At 37.5% G+C, this 17,078-nt stretch overlaps 1 protein-coding gene across 2 annotated transcripts in view; it reads right to left on the bottom strand.

Moving 5' to 3' along the window:
- LOC114649974 (cGMP-dependent 3',5'-cyclic phosphodiesterase) overlaps positions 1-17,078 on the bottom strand; it is a 736,214-nt gene that overhangs the window by 34,162 nt on the left and 684,974 nt on the right. For both annotated transcript variants that reach the window (XM_051926538.1, XM_051926540.1), the window contains exons 19-24: positions 13,621-13,733; positions 13,031-13,108; positions 12,490-12,612; positions 7,958-8,028; positions 7,167-7,289; positions 168-255 (exon numbers count right to left, since the gene is read on the bottom strand). In XM_051926538.1, coding sequence (XP_051782498.1) covers positions 168-255; positions 7,167-7,289; positions 7,958-8,028; positions 12,490-12,612; positions 13,031-13,108; positions 13,621-13,733 — 596 coding nt within the window. The remainder of the gene's footprint in view (positions 1-167; positions 256-7,166; positions 7,290-7,957; positions 8,029-12,489; positions 12,613-13,030; positions 13,109-13,620; positions 13,734-17,078) is intronic.

Here is a 17,078-nt window from a genome sequence, read left to right as displayed (position 1 = left end):
GAACACTGTGGCTGCAGCTATTTAGAAACAAAATACAGTAAATAAAGTGTCTTCAACCAGGCCTCCAATTAAACATTACTGACAAAATAAATGAACAATCAGAGATTTATGGAGACCTCAATAGATGCCTGCTGCGACTTGCATAGAAGGACACTCAATTTACTTACTGATGCCACTTGGAATGAATTGTTAGTCCCCCTGTGATCCAAGTCATGACACATGCATGACACGAAAAGAGCAAGGATCTCTATATCCCTAGAAAGATAAAAATTGAAAAAGTATTAATTACTACATGAATGAAAAACACATTAGCTGCATGCATTACTTTCTCAATGCTAATTTTTGAAGTCAGTTTTATCCTCCTTCGCATCAGGGGATCCTTAGGGAACTGGACAATGAACTCCTGATGCCTCAGCACATGTTCTGCTCTTTCTCCATGGTATGCTATACCTAGGAGGTACACCAAAAGCTAATGTCTCAAGGGCTACCCAGTAAAAAAATAACAAAAGGTGAACAGTCCAGCCTCTTATGGTCACTGGACCCTAAGCCAGAAGATAAAAGGGAGGGCAGCCATAGAGAGGAAAGAAACTCCACCTTGTTACAGGTGTATAATATGCAATGGTTTTAAAGGCACCTGGAGGTTTATTGGAGGCAATGATGGACAGAAGGGATGATATTGGGATTAATAAAGTATCTATCTATCTATCTATCTATCTATCTATCTATCTATCTATCTATCTATCTATCTATCTATCTATCTATCTATCTATTATTAAGAAACTGAGAAATCTGAATTTGCTCATATGTCTTATAATATTTAAAATTGTTAATAAACCCTTTTTTATTTTATGGAGCATCTGAAGCTTGAGTTGCTGCTAATTCAGCACACCACAATAATCATATCATATACCACTTGTCAGCAAGTACAAACTCAGTGATTTATAGCTATAATACAGTTACAGTAAAATACGAGACCATACAAAATTCTCAAAAATCAAAACGTGTAAAACGATAACAGAGAATTCAACAATGTTGGTTAATACGTAGGTAATGACAAGGTAGCATAATCTCCAGACAACAAAAGATATAGAATAATGACAGCAAAAAAGAGGGAAAAAAAATCAAGTTAACAGCACTCCTAGAAGAAATGCACCACTGTGGAGTTCATGATCTTCTGTGGCAAGCAAAGCGACGTGTCTGCTGGCTAAGTTAGGCCAACTGGTCACACTCTGCCTTCCACATACCCTAGAGTTCTGCAACCTTACTGTTAGTTTATACTGTAGTAAATTAGTACGTCATTTAATGCTGGAACAGTACACTTTAATCTGAATACACTTGACTTTTACTTTGGTCTGCAAGTGTCTGGAATAGAATCTTATATTATGAAATGGGTGATTTAAATATTTTCATGCATTTCTGACTTGTAAGAGCTTTTTATGTGGTTTAGCAATAAATGATAAACTCTAAGACAATACCCTGAAATAGATGCCAGTCTGACACAGAGTACCCCACATGCCAGGCAGAGAGGTATAACTGAGTGAAGTCCTAACAATCTCTCTTAGAGGAGTAGGAGGAAGACAATGCAGACACCAAGTTCTCACATAATTTATTCAGAATTGAGACACAAGAGTTGTGACAATAGCCAATAGATCCTCATGACTGGCAGAAACAAGAAAAACTTTAGAATAACTAATACCAGTCCAAGAGTCTTATAGCACATAACCTAAAGATTTTGTTTCTGCCAAAATCAGTTTTGCTTCACAAGAGAAATTATCATTAATAACTGGTGTGGGATATGGCCGGCCATTCATCCCGGCCAATACCCCCAGGCCGCTAGATGGAGCCCTGCTTGCAACGTGGAGATGCCCCGAATTCCAGCAGGGCATCATGGACTATGGAGTTTTAATACACAGCCCTGCTGGATAATGTCGGGGCCGCCAGGGGACGCTGCAGGGAGACACAGACAAGTTTATTTTCCATACAGCCCGGAAGTAAATCCTAGTCACATGGTTGAAAGAAATAAAGTGCTTCCGGGCTGATGAAGAAAAGAACTTTTTACCTGACCTGGAAGTGATAGAAAGTCAAAAAATTAATTATGTTGATAGTATTATTCAGGTATTACCTACCACTAATGCTCGTAACTTTGGAGGTATTTTTGACAGTCAGCTCACATTTGAAGCACAGATTAAAAATGTTACCAATATTTTCTTCTTTCATCTTTGTAATATTACAAGACTCCAACCATAAATGTCATAAACTGCTCATGAAAGGTTTATTCTTACCTTTATTACCTCTCATTTAGATTATTCTACTGGAAAATCCCCTTAAGAAGCTCCAGTAAACTGTACAAAACTGTGCGGCTCCGAGTCTGATTCATGTACTGTATCACTGAACCATCATATCACCCCTGTACTTTCACATTGACACTGGTCCCCTGCTCATGAACACATTACATTTAAAACTCATATTCTTACATACAAAGCAGTCCATGGCACAGCCCCTCATTATATCTCTGACTTTGTCAAATCCTTACATTCTATTGTGCTCTTTCACTCTGCAGCAGCCATGTTGAAAACTTAAGACCCATAGGGGAGAGAGCTTTTCTTGCTGTGCTACCCCCTCAACAAGTACCGTGCTAGTAGGCACAAGGAAGTCCCCGACTCTTGACTGCTTTAAGAGACTTAGGTTTGCTTTTCTTTTACTTGGATGTTATTAGAATCATCTTATGTTGTACGTTTCTGACCCAACTGATAGCCAGAAATCTTGCCAACTACGCCAGTGTAAATGTGTGGACGCTAGGGGTCGCTGTCGCCCCTTTAACCCCAACTGACAGATGCTTCGGACACAGGGTTAAAGCACCAAGAAGATATTTATTTATTTTCTTCTTAATAATAGTGCCCTCAAAGCACCACATCCACAATAACACAGGCAAGTAATTCACTAGTCACCACAATACTCTCAATTCTTTCCTCCTTTCCTCCCAGAAAGCTCTGGCTACCACTTCCTGACTCTGGCTCATTTGCTGGGTTCCCAGCAATCCTTAAAATAGTCCTTGACCTGGAATTGCTTCTGTTCTTCCTCCCACGTGACTTGCCAGCAATTCCAGTTCAGATGGAATATTCAAATTCTTTAATCAGCCTGGAATTCTTTTGGGGCTTCCATCCGTACCTAGTACTTTGGGAAAGCATGAGTCCCCAGGTCCTTCAACAGCTCCCCCTGGAAGCACCCACAGCATCCAACAGGGCTGAGAAACCGAAATCCAAGTCCCAGGATGCCCTGCAGGAATCTGGGGCACCACTACACTCCAGGGAAGCTGCCACCTAGTGTTTTGGGGGAGGCAAGTAGCTGCCTTCCCCCATCCTACCATTTTAGGGGCGTCCCGGCCAGGTTGAACTGCCAGCCATCTCTCACAACTTTTTATTCTTTTTCTGGATTGTTTTTGAGTTAGTCATTTACTACTTAGTTTTAAGAAAAGTGCATTATAAATAAAATGCATTATTATTATTACTGTTGTTGTTGATGTTATTTAAATTATAAGTCTTGATACATCTTCAGTAACAAATTAAAAAAAGTAAAAATAATAAATAATCTATACCTGGGAGGTATAAACAAAACGTATATGAAATATTTAAAATTTGCTATGAATTCTAAATGTGCACTGTAGGTGCTCTGTCCTAACTGTATTATTTTGGAAGTTGTCTGCATGTCACTGTCACTTAATGTCTGATTGCATGATAGATAGGAAAAGAAGGCAAATCAACTGGCATACAGCAAACTGAGTATGCCCTTTAACCTACGTTAAATATCCAACTTAATTAGCTCAATATACTGGACAATAAAGCATTGTATACTTTATTATACAGCTGTGGCTATAAATAATGTAAGATTTTCTGTACTGTGTATTTAATGAAACATTAGGGTTCACATAATAAAATAATTATATTGGAAAGATCTTACAATAAGCACTTGCACTGTGCACAGATATGCAATACCAACGGAGGCTCTGACAGCTGGCTTATTTAAAGTTTTCAATTTTAAGTTGAATACACACGCTACAAAAATTCTCTCTACAATAATAAGTAAAGCTTTTTCCCTGTCGTCAGCACACATTCTCTTCTGTAATGCAACCAGGAAAATGTTGAGAGGTACTGGAAAACAAAACAGCTTTTTTCAGAGTTTTCTTTCACTTAAGATGTCAAGCTGATTGACAAACTCTTAACAGTGAAAGCTGATAACCACAAAAACAAAGCCCGAGGTCCTTAACCAAGACTTCTACTGACTGCTTATAGTAAACAAACTCTCACTCATTTTTGATTATCCTGGAACAAAATGGTCTCGAAGCTTAGGCAGCTTATCGCTTACATAACGTTTAGTGCATTATCAGTAAAAGACAGGAGGAAAATCAGTGGAACAAGTTTAATCTTGTAATTCCTAATGGAGATCCCTTCATTTCCTCTGAGCATCGTGGGCATCCCTAGGGAAATCAGAAGCTGATATGGTTTGCGACTTGCCTCGTGAGAGCATTAAATTCATCAGTTTAACATTAAGAAAGTCTCCTCACCTTTTGGTAAATTGAAACTACAGCACTGCTAGTCCGTCATCTTTTACAAGCCTTCAATCTGTCTTTTTAAAGACCTTGCCTGTGTCATCAAAATGATTTCTCTTTTAAGTTTCTCTCAAATGTTTAACTTTGACCTTGGTCTCACCTCATCACTGAAATCATTACCAATGAGAAGAAAACGAACATGAATTTCACTTTCAAGGATTTGCATAATGTAAGCTCTCCAACATCAAACAGATAAAATGAACTATGAATATTGCATTCTGGAAGCTCAGCATTGCTCTTTACTGCAGTCATCACTTATTACAGTGGGTCAAAGGAAGTCAAAGTTTATGCAATCTCATTTGTGAGTATCTAAAATGCCTTAAATGTCCAAACTACTGAATTTTTCTAACATTTTAAAACATAGATTGATTCTTGAATTGCCATCAGCATAATGGTAATGAATACATGTAGCCTGTACATGTCATTTTCTGTACCTTGTAGAGATAAGCTTGTGGAAAGTCGAGTTTTTAAGCTTACATGGTCCTAAAACTATGAAACGCTCTCCCTGTTGCTGTTAAGGACCCCCGTTGAGGTGTCTGTGAGTGTGCCATGTTCACCATGGAGATGATGAGATCATATGATATTAATATTTACTAAAAGTAGTGTTCATTAAAAAAAAAGGAAATGAGTAATTTTTATATATAAGAAGTTCCTATTAAATGATACAATGTTTGCAAAAGATGTTTAATCTGTCTATTGTGGGACCTTTAGATCTATGAAGATATAGGATATGTTATTGATTATACCATTTACTGTATGTATTCTGGTTTGTTGATGATTATGAATTCTGACTGCTGAAAACTAATTTATTTCTTAACTGTGTTATGGAAATTATTGTAGCTTTAAAAACTAAATGCTTTTGCATATTTCTTAGTCTAGCACAGATAACTGAGTTGTTTGTATGCTTGGCTCTCTCATGCTTGTTGTAATAATCTTGCTCTGTTGGTTAGGAGAGCATTTTGGACTTTAAAAGTAACTATGAGAAAAGACGTGGTCAAAAACAGAAACCAGCTGAATACCAGTAGATCAAAAACCACAGCAACCAAGACAAACTCTCAAGACAAAAAATCCAAATCAAAGAATTAGAGCAAAAGATCTAAACCACAAAAATTGTTTTTAAAAGGATTTAACAAAGGAAAAGGTTTTGATTGGAATCCACAAACTCACATGATGAAATAACCCTGAAGGTGAACTTTAATCCTGATATGTTATGATTGATGGTTCACAATCTTGGAGGAAATGCCACCCAACAACACGGATGCTGTCCTGACAATGAGAGCTCAAAATGACGCTGCTAGTTAATAATGAAAAAGGTAGCTAAAGCGGTCCAAAAAAAAATTAATAATGAACAAAACTAAGCCATAAGGTGAGGAACAAATGCTTTCGGTGAAAAAAACAAATTCAAGCGCTAAAACACACAAAAGAGCAATGACAAGGTATACAGTATGAACAAAATTCCTAATAGAAACATTAGAATGGTGATCTCGGTTATTATTTAAAGAGAATTTCCTCTAACATACTCCATCGAGCTTTGCATTTAAACACAAGCTGAGTATTCAGACTTCAGCCCTGCCATACTCTAATAAGAGCTGCCAATCAACTGTTCATATTGCAACAAAATGAGTTAGTCGTTTGCTTGAAAGTAAAAGCGTGATAATTATTATGACCTTTCTCTAATTTTTTGCTTTTCTTGACATCCTGGTGTGGTGCTTAGTGCTTAGTTACTGCAGCCCATGGAAAGTGACATCTAAAAGTGTGGTAGGCTCATGATTCAACCTGTTTCTTATTATAGATCAGTTTATATACTTGTGGATTTCAGCATTTATGAATTTGACACATAAGCAGGAGGAAGTCGGTCAATTGGCCTGGGTCATTAGAATTGTAACGTTGTGTGTAATAAATGACTATGTTCATTCATCATGGAAGTCTAGGAAACTGCAGACATTATTTGTTAGGATCAGACATTATTTGTTTGAATCCAAAATATTTATTTCAGAAACTGTTACAGATGTGCTGTCACCCAAATCATTTTACAGAAGGGTGTCACTGTCTACATGACAAGGGGAAAAGACACATTTTAAAATATACAAAAACTGAAGTATGCAAAGCTGAAATTTATATTTTCCACTGGAATAGCAAATAGATCTCTATTTTAAATTGAAGCTTCATTGTCATTTTAACCAAATATAGCTTGCAACTGCAACTATCAGGGGAAATCGGAAACCACACATTTCTGCTTATTTATCAGCCTTGAAAAAATTGCTGTGGACCTGAGTGTATTTTGTCATTAATTCTCATCTTTAATCACAATTTTGTTGTACATCTTTACCCTGAAGCTTTGGGAGGAATGTAATTAATCTGTCTACAGTTGTAATTCAGTTCAGCTACACAGAATTGTATTTAAGCAATAGGTACATGTACTTACTGTATAATTCCACTAAGTACTTACACTGTAATGACCCCACAAAACCATCAAAAACTACCCAGAATTATTATGCTCATAGGCTTTCACCCAAATTATTACTCACAGTGAAGAAGAAAAAATAATAAGTGATCGTACTCAAGGTATTTAGAGAGTTCCAAATTCATATTAAGAAGATAGCAGAAATGGGACACTGAGAATGCGTGCATCCAGTTATGATAGGGTGGGTCTCTGTACCCTTTCTTCACCATCAGGCAGAACCTAGTAGAAAAAAGAAAGCATTATGGAAATGCAAATACTAATAAATGATAACAATAATGATAACAATAACCCTGCTCTACTCAGTTCAAGGTGCAACCATGGATGAAGAGCCATTACAACAGAGTTCACCCATGCACACCCTGACATGGGGCCACTTTAGAACTTCCAGTTAACTTAACATACACAGTATCTCTAATGTATTTCTTTAATCTATGAGGCAGCAGTGCTAACCTTTGTACCCTCATGCTGCTCTGCTAATAATATTGAATCAGTTTCTAGAAGAGTGTGAGTTCTCCTTTCATTCACTACATAAGGACAGCATTAACCATGATGGGTTTTGGTTATACTGAGGCACTACAAAATAGAAGAGCTTTCATCAATAAATGAATCATTTAGAAGAGATAGCAAAAGTAAAACTAAGAAAGCCCATGGACAAATTATTTCCAGGATATCAGGGTACTTAAATGCTTTCAAATGCACAAGTAAGTCTCGATTAAAGTCAGTGGACTGCTGACTTTAATATTTCATCTTAAATTTATACAAGTCTAACATTTTCAGCAATGTGTCTAGTCTTGCTTAGCTTATAAAATCTGTCATGCTGCCAGGTAAAATAAATTGCTTAATCCCTAAGCTCTTGAGGCAAAATTCTGGGTAATTGCAAAATTTACCTTGCAAGTGTATTCAGGTCAATTTTGTAGGTATTGATGAATCCCATATCTTCAAACATGCTTAGAATGCACTGGTGGCATAAAAAATAAATATACAGTAATAGCAGTTTACCATATGAAAACAGAATTAGTGAGGATCACACATGCAAGTATGTACAGTAAGTAAAAATATTTCTATAACATGTAAATCGGTGTATACAGTATGTGCATTTCTGTAATATTCAAATGTTTAATATATAACATTTCATTAACATCTATATATGAAACATTCCTTACAAAAGTTAAAATAATAATTGCCCACTCTTCTAAATGTGAGACGTCTGAATGCTAAAGTTTTTTCTTTTTCCTTTTTCTTTTCTATTAATATGTCAGATATATCAGTGATTAATCAAACTGTTATTGTTTTGTATTTTTATTTAGAAATATTTCTTTATAAACATTGCAACCATGTAGTTTTAAATACATCTTAAACATGTTCTTTTTAGCTCAAAGGGCTTGGCTATCTAAGCTCTTGTTATTTGGGTAGAATCAGCATCTGCATTGCATGTCTCAAAATGAATGAATGAAATGAAAATATATTATGTGCCCAGGGCCGGCTCTAAGCATAGGTTGAGTAGCCTATCAAAGTGCTCCCTCCCCTTCCAATGTAGATGCATGACAATCTCCATTGGGGAACCATTCTTCGATTTTACCTACAGATACAAGTGCGCCGATCTACAAAGGGAAACGTTCATGTATTTCACATGAAGTTGCTAGTAAGCCATTCTCCAAAGGGGCAGCTCCTCAATTTCACATTCGGTCCAATGTTCGCAAATCTCCAAGAGGGACCTACTCTTTGATGTTATTTACTATTCTTGGGTGCTTGCACCCAACACTGCACCCAGGGCTGATGCCACCATTAAGGTGCCTTAGGCATTCGCCTAGGTCATAGTTCATAATGGTGGGAAAAACCCAGCCTCACGGGTTAGCTAGCGAACAGTCAGTTGGCACACTACAGTAATCCCTCCTCCATCGCAGGGGTTGCGTTCCAGAGCCACCCGCGAAATAAGAAAATCCGCGAAGTAGAAACCATATGTTTATATGGTTATTTTTATATTGTCATGCTTGGGTCACAGATTTGCGCAGAAACACAGGAGGTTGTAGAGAGACAGGAACGTTATTCAAACACTGCAAACAAACAGTTGTCTCTTTTTCAAAAGTTTAAACTGTGCTCCATGACAAGACAGAGATGACAGTTCAGTCTCACAATTAAAAGAATGCAAACATATCTTCCTCTTCAAAGGAGCAAACAAATCAATAGGGCTGTTTGCTTTTAAGTATGCGAAGCACGCGGCACAAAGCTGTTGAAGGCGGCAGCTCACACCCCCTCCATTAGGAGCAGAGAGAGAGAGAGAGAGAGAGACAGATAAAAAAATCAATACGTGCCCTTCGTGCTTTTAAGTATGCGAAGCACCGTGCAGCACGTCGCTTCACGAAGCAGCTGCACAGAAGGCAGCCAACGTGAAGATAATCTTTCAGCATTTTTTGACGAGTGTCCGTATCGTCTAGGTGTGCGAACAGCCCCCCTGCTCAATCCCCCTACGTCAGGATCAGAAAAAGTCAGCGCAAGAGAGAGAGAGAGAAATTAAGTTGGGTAGCTTCTCAGCCATCTGCCAATAGCGTCCCTTGTATGAAATCAACTGGGCAAACCAACTGAGGAAGCATGTACCAGAAATTAAAAGACCCATTGTCCGCAGAAATCCGCGAACCAGCAAAAAATCCGCGATATATATTTAAATATGCTTACATATAAAATCCGCGATAGAGTGAAGCCGCGAAAGGCGAAGCGCGATATAGCGAGGGATTACTGTAATAAGCTGGCCTAGGGCGCAAAATAAGCTATCACTGGCACTGCATGTATCCTTAAGGCAGCCCTATAGCCAAAATTTAGTACAAATATATAACACACGCACAAGAAGGGCTTTGTTTCACACTCCACAAATTCAGTGCACAAGCTGTTTTGATCTCATAAGCACATTTTCAGCAGATACACAATGTTTAGAATACTCGCCATGATTTTATTAAAGTTAATTACTAAAAAAACAAGATATTGCACATGTTGGATTTGAAAATGTGCATAAAAGCAGACTTAGACCATGCTTATTTGTTTTCACGGTGTGTAATTTATAATATTTATCAGTGTTATTTTATGTTATACTCTTTTTTTAAGCATAATTTTGACCCAAACTTCTTATTTTCTGCCAATTTACACTAAAGTGATTCCTGCACACTTATTCTCGACACCCTTTTGTGTGTTTATGGGTGTTATGCTATTGTTTCACTGCCTGCATGTGTCTGAGCAACTTTCCCGACTATTTTTGGGATTACTCTCACAGGTTAGGACACTTGCATTCACATGACTTTTGTCTTTGTAATTTTGTAGTGCTGAGTAATTTTTTTCATGGTTCATCACTTCTTCACCTTCCCTATAGCTCTCAGCCCCTGCTCGCTTCGCTCTCCAAACCCCCGGCCTGTGCTACGTACCAGCCACTTCGTGTCTCTGCTGCTCGTGTTGTGAAGAGGGGGGCTAAACGCACTCCAAGGAGATGCAGTTGCTCCTTCGAAACCCCCTCTTAAATGGTGATACAATGGGAAACAAATCCAGGTTTTTTTTTTTTACCTCCTCTTTGCTCGATCAGCTGCTGGCTTGCTGCTGCTGCTGCCGTGCCGTGTGATCTGCATCTCATGCGGCACTTTGAACATTTAAAAGCCTGTACATAAGCTATCCTACTGTTTGTCTTTTTTTTGCGGCCCCGGGCTTGGTTAAATCTCTTGGCACAAAGTCTTATCTCGCGGGACATGAGTTCTTGTTAGTTTTTAGTTTATAATTTAAAAACGGAATACGAATCTGAAAATCTAACAACATCACATTAAAGTTCTATAAACTCTGAAAAGAATGATACCAAACACACATATGTCGGTTTAAAGGTTTAGCCCAATTTAAAGCGTGACAAAAAACGTGACATAAAAATGTCACATAAAATTGTTGAACAAAATCATTGCACTTTAAGGCTTAGGATTTTATATATAGAGAGCAGATAACGCACATTTGATGTTGAAGAATGGATTAACGGGGGAATGTGGAGCCATGCCATGATAATAATGTATCTGCCAACCTGAGAAGGTAGGTATATGAGGACAAAGTCAAAAGTCAAAGTAGGCGGTTAAATCACAAATCTAACAAGCGAAACCAAGAGGTAAAAGGCACAATTTAAGAAATGTAATTATGAAATAAGATAATATAAGGTAACACTTTATTAGTCCCCGAAGGGAAATTTAGGATGCAATATACAATACAGACTTTTGAAAAGGAGTGAATGAAACAAATTCAAGTCACAGGTAACAGTTTAAAGAAGGAAAACTCTAAACAATGGTGCTCAAAACTAATAATCTGAGCCAGAGTCGAAGTGATGCATTATAGTTTCTCTCTTTCTGGATTAAACTAACTAAATCTCCTGCAGACTTTCAGTGTCACCTGAAATGTTACCTGACAAGCTGACTGCATCGGTGTGACCTTACCAACACAAATACTTTCAACATCACTTCAAAAGGGTTAATGTAACTTTACCTAATAGAATATTAACGTGTCAGTACTCATTGGACTGAAGACTACAGCCGTATGTCAGAAGAAGAAAGAGGAACTAAAGACTTCTGTGTTTTCTGGAAGTTGCTTAGATATTCCCTGCATGACAAGTGGGCAGAACTCATGGAAAGGTGGGTCTGATGTTGGGACCCTCTGTTGGGTAGTTCAGGTATAATAATTTCTTCTATACTGCATTTTGTAAAATAACTGAAGTCAATGGAGAAAGGAGGGGGATAATGCTTCCTGAGAGTTTCTATAAAGCTCTCTACGGAGTCCCATGTGGTGGGTTAAACAACCTGAAGATGGCAAAAACATTAAAAACCCAGAGAAGATGCAGTAGTGGAGAGAACATTACAGTACAGTTAAGAAGCAATGCAGGACTGACAAAGACCTCTTGTGTATGGTGTACTTGACTATGTGAGGCAACTATTATTATGATCTGTGAATACAGCACTTATGGAGTGTTATGTGTGTGAAAGATTTGTTTTGTTAAGCAGCTATATAAAGATTAGTGTTTGTAGGTTGTGCTGTGAGACCGTCCAATAAAAAATAAGGTCTTTCTATCCCCTTGTCAGCTACATTAGTGAATGTAGATAATATAATAACATTATGTGGATAATGTGATACATAATGAAAATGCAAAGAGCCTTAATTCAACAGGACAGAAGAAGCAGTGTGTCTGCAGCTGGCAAGAGCCACTGATCATAGAGTTACTGACTGTATGTGAAATGGTTTAATGAACTAAACAGGAATTTGCTTTAGCTCTGCACATTTTCACAAATGCAATGGCAAGAAAAGGTTGTTGTCTTATTAGCAAAGAGTTTAGTATGTATAAAAAGCTAGGCTAAGAAGTAGTGTAATTTATTATCATACAGTGGTTACAAAAAGGAAAATTGTCCTGGAAACTTACCATTGGAGTGCTCTCATCTGGCAAAGAGCGTGGTGTATATGTAAAATATGCAAAACTGGGATGAATTTCATCTACTGGTTCAATTCCAGATTTTAGAAGCTTGGAAACCTCTTCATCTGAAACCTGGTATAAAGATCAAAAGATCACTTCTATACATCAAATAAAGATTGATTTATGCACAAATGAATGTGCAACATAAGAAGTACAATTTGGCCTTGTAGCTACTGTATAAACCACAAGATTGCTAGTATAACTCTGAGTGCTCCATTTTAAAAACTCTTCAAATAAAGGAAGATAATGTATGCTGTACATGTCATTTTCCATGCTGGAGAAAGTAATTTCATGCACATTAATGACAACTGAACTATACAATGCATTTAGAGTAGTAGAATCTATACTGTACTTAGAGGCCCATGTAACCATGCAGGTCTTACATTTCTTGCATCTACTCCTTCTAGGAAAAGAACTAATGCTAAGTGCATGACTGCTGTGAAACCTGTACATTATTTGGAACTTAAAAATGGACAATGTGCCCTCTTACCTTCATATGGTACATCATCATTTCATTGGCTAAATGACTTCTAAACTGGGCCTCATGAACTTTCTTATACAGCAGGGACTGAAAGGAAGGAAAACACTTTGATTATTTTCTGAAAATAACAGTTGATGGTTGAAAGTTACTTTTCTCTTGCAACAGTATTAAATAACATTCTATTAGTATTGACAGGTTTTATTTAAACACAAAATGTATGTAAGAATTCCAAGTGTAAAATAAGCATAATACTGTATTCCCAAAGGAATTTAGTCCTGTGTGTGTGTTTTGGAGTTCATGTGTGATGTTTTGGGTTAAAAGTCATTGTTGCACTTAAATGCTATATTGTGTCTACTATTTGAATAGTTATAATTAGTGATGAGCAATACGGCCGAGTTTCGTGAAACTGACACTAAAACTGATTTTGCATGTGATAAATACACACTTTCATACCTGTTAAGGAATTTATTAACTTATTAAACCAAAGGATGCAATAAATGAAATACATCCCTTTAACTAACCTTAGCGTTAATATGGTTTGCTGTGGTTGTCTACAGAACACTCATAAGGGGGTTCAAGCAGAAATAGCATTTACTTACGTGGGCTATGCTGATTCCACAGTAAATTGAGAATGCAGTGGCCAAGTCTTCATCAAACCTGTTGAACCACGGGCCATTGATTTTATTGCAGAGTTCAGCCACGCCAATCACTTCTGGAATTTAATACAAATGTTAGTGTCATGGATTACTGTATGTATTACTAAAATGATGTAAGTAGAGTTTGCCTTCATTTTCAAAATTGCACATTTAAATAAAGGGCTTCATAGAAAGGTGTAATGATGGCTAAAGGCAGACTGCACTGTGTAATGATCTTATATGATGTTTAATGTTTGAACTATTAACCATCAGTGGCACTGAATAAAATGTGTTGTCTACTATCACCTACGGAATTATCTTCAGATTCTTCTGACAAATTAGTTCAAGAAGATCCTTTGAATTTCACATTCAAATCAAAACTAAATGCATACAATATTTCTACTTAAAAATCTCATTATATTTGACCTATTTCTACAGTGTCTTGCTTATGCTCCAATTAGCCTATGTGTCCTGCTTATGATGGTTCCGTTCTCCATATTCATCCAATACTTGATACCTCCTAATTGCCATATTGTATTATTTTCTCTGACAGTAAAGTGGAAGTAACTTTATAAAATAAGTAGGTTGACTAAGGCCAATTCAAGAGTCTCAGTGGGGGCGGAAATCTATCCTGGCAGCTTCAATATAATCAGGAACCAACCTTGGTAATGATGCCAGTCCATCACAAGGTCTACTCATACACATGCCAGCACTTACGCAGTTAACCAACATATTTTTAGCATAGAGGATATAATTAATAAAGCCAAATTTAAAAAAAGGAACAAAAATAGAACATGTAAGCCAACCATGATAACCATTCAGGCAGGAATCTGAACTGTGAAGTAGCAGCACTACCCAAATTATTAAGGCTGAGGTCAAACAAAATCATACTAATCATAGTCCATTCATTTTTTTCTTAGATTATTTTTTTGCAATTGTACTTTTCTTCTGCATTTATTTTATATTTGTCTGCTGTCTCTTAACACACTCTACAATATACATTTCTAATTTCTAAATGTGTATGTATGTATTTATTTATTTTAAATGTCCATGTATTCCTTTGAAACTGTCCTACAATTAAAAGATCTATTCAAAAATTTAATAAAAGTTCAATTCAATAGAATTCAAGCAGACAAACTGAACTTTGCAAAGTCACGTCAACTTGCATGTCATACACTTGAAGTTATTTTTGTCTCTACAAAAATATAATAATAAAACAATGTACTATTGGATAGTTCTTATCATGAAGAGCTCTACATAATGGCGGTGATATATACTGTATACATAAAATGGTATTTCTATGTCTGGTAGAACATCACGCAAACAACACTGTACCAATCTCTGCAAATGTTTTTATTTATATTCAGTATAATAAAACTTCTTAAAAAAATCTTACTTTTACTTCACATAAATATCTAGGAAAAAATAAAAACCAGTCAAACCTCACTAAAAGTTGCCATTATTAGCTGAAATAATACAAAATCAATAGCATTAAACATCCTTTAGATGGCTTCAAGAGGTCAATAGTGTAATATACTAGGGCTTGCCAGACAGGATGCTGTCACCTAGAGTATAGGTGGATGCTCCATCTCTAGATGGCAGTAACTCACTGTCCTGTCCTTTCAGGCCCCTAAGCCCATCCAGTGTGTCCTTCTGTGGCTACTGGGAGGCCAGACCTGGTGTAGCTGCAGCATCTTTCTGTAACCACATTCTGGCACGGAAAGAGTGTCTCAGCTCCTTCACTGACATTCTTTTATCAAGATTTACTGGCAGAGCAAAGGGGCATATATATATATAAATATCTAGGAAAAAATAAAAACCAGTACAACCTCAATAAAGTTGCATTATTAGCTGAAATAATACAAAATCAATAGCATTAAATATCTTTGGGCAGTACAGTGGTGCAGTGTCAGTGCTGCTGCCTCGCAGCCCTCTCTTACAGATTTCATTGCAATGTGTTCTCCTCCACTCCTCCTAGTCAAGTGTTGTCTATCTTCTCTCCCGGCTCTGAATCTCCAGGTCAACAGGAGGGATCTCTTATGAAGCCCAACCTGACAGAGCTTCCAGTACACCTTGGGAAGGACTCCTGGGTCAAACATGTCCACGATGGTCCTTGTGCTGTTAAACCCAACAGGGCAGCCCTATGGAACCACAACCTCCATGTTGCCCTGCGAGCGTCCATACTAGGGCTTGCCAGACAGGATGCTGTCACCTAGAGTATGGGCGGATGCTCCATCTCTAGATGGCAGTAACTCACTGTCCTGGCCTTTCAGGCCCCTAATCCCATCCAGTGTGTCCTTCTGTGGCTACTGGGAGGCCAGACCTGGTGTAACTGCAGCATTTTTCTGTAACCACATTCTATCATGGAAAGAGTGTGTCAGCGCCTTCACTGACCTTCTTTTATCAAGGCTTACTGGTAGGGCAAAGGGGCATCTCTCTCTCTCTCTCTCTATATATATATATATATATATATATATATAGTCGTGGACGGCCAGGGCTCTTGCCTGGCCAGAAGCCTCCACGCCGGAAGCAGAAGGACCAGGTGAGGACATGTGGCCAGGATACCCTCAGGGCTCCATGGGAATTGGAGATTGATACAGCCCTGCTGGGGTCTGTGAGCGCTGCCAGGGAGTGCTGCAGCAGACGCTGAGCCTTGGAGTGCAGCTCTTCTGCCACACCTGAAAGTGCTGCCTGAAATCCATCAACGAACACGTGGAGCACTACACTTATATAAGGGGCCAGCAGACACTACACGGTGAGCCAGAGTCAGGAGGAGGGAGACAAAGCTTGCCTGGAGGAGTGGAGGAGAAGTGAAGGAAGACATAAAGAAACAGAAGAAAAGAATTGTGTGTTGTGCTGTGTTTTTGCGACTGTGTTATACTTGTGGGAGACGGGGAAGACGTTTCTCACAAGGGAGAAAGAAAATAAAAGTCCTGTGTGGGTTGACTTTCACTATATATATATATATATATATATATATATATATATATATATATATATATATATATATATATATACCGGTAATTAAAATTTTGCCTCTCTCTGTGTGAAACCACCTTTAGTGGTTTAGTGGTTTAGTTCTACAAACCTTTTCAGTTACTTCCAGCATAGTCTAACATTAAACATAGGCTTACATTTTAGATTTTCTACATATAAATATCGAGAAAAAAATAAAAACAGACAACCTGGATAATAACTGCCATTTCTGAATTAGAAAACAATGACATTTTCAGTTGATTATGTTGACTACAATAGTTATAGAGAATTTTAAAATATCTAAGCATGTTGAAAAAGAATGATTTGTAGCAAGCATGCCGGACGTTTACCAGCTGATCAAATCCATAATCCATTCCATCTTTTCTGAATGCTCTCATTTTATGGCAAACAAAAAAAATCATATTCATTTTTTGTTTTGGGGAAAA

Source organism: Erpetoichthys calabaricus, chromosome 4 (assembly GCF_900747795.2).
Source record: "Erpetoichthys calabaricus chromosome 4, fErpCal1.3, whole genome shotgun sequence".
In the NCBI taxonomy this organism is placed as follows: Eukaryota; Metazoa; Chordata; class Cladistia; order Polypteriformes; family Polypteridae; genus Erpetoichthys; species Erpetoichthys calabaricus.
The sequence above is the reverse complement of the archived record's forward strand: the minus strand, read 5'-3'. Positions and strand labels throughout refer to the sequence as shown.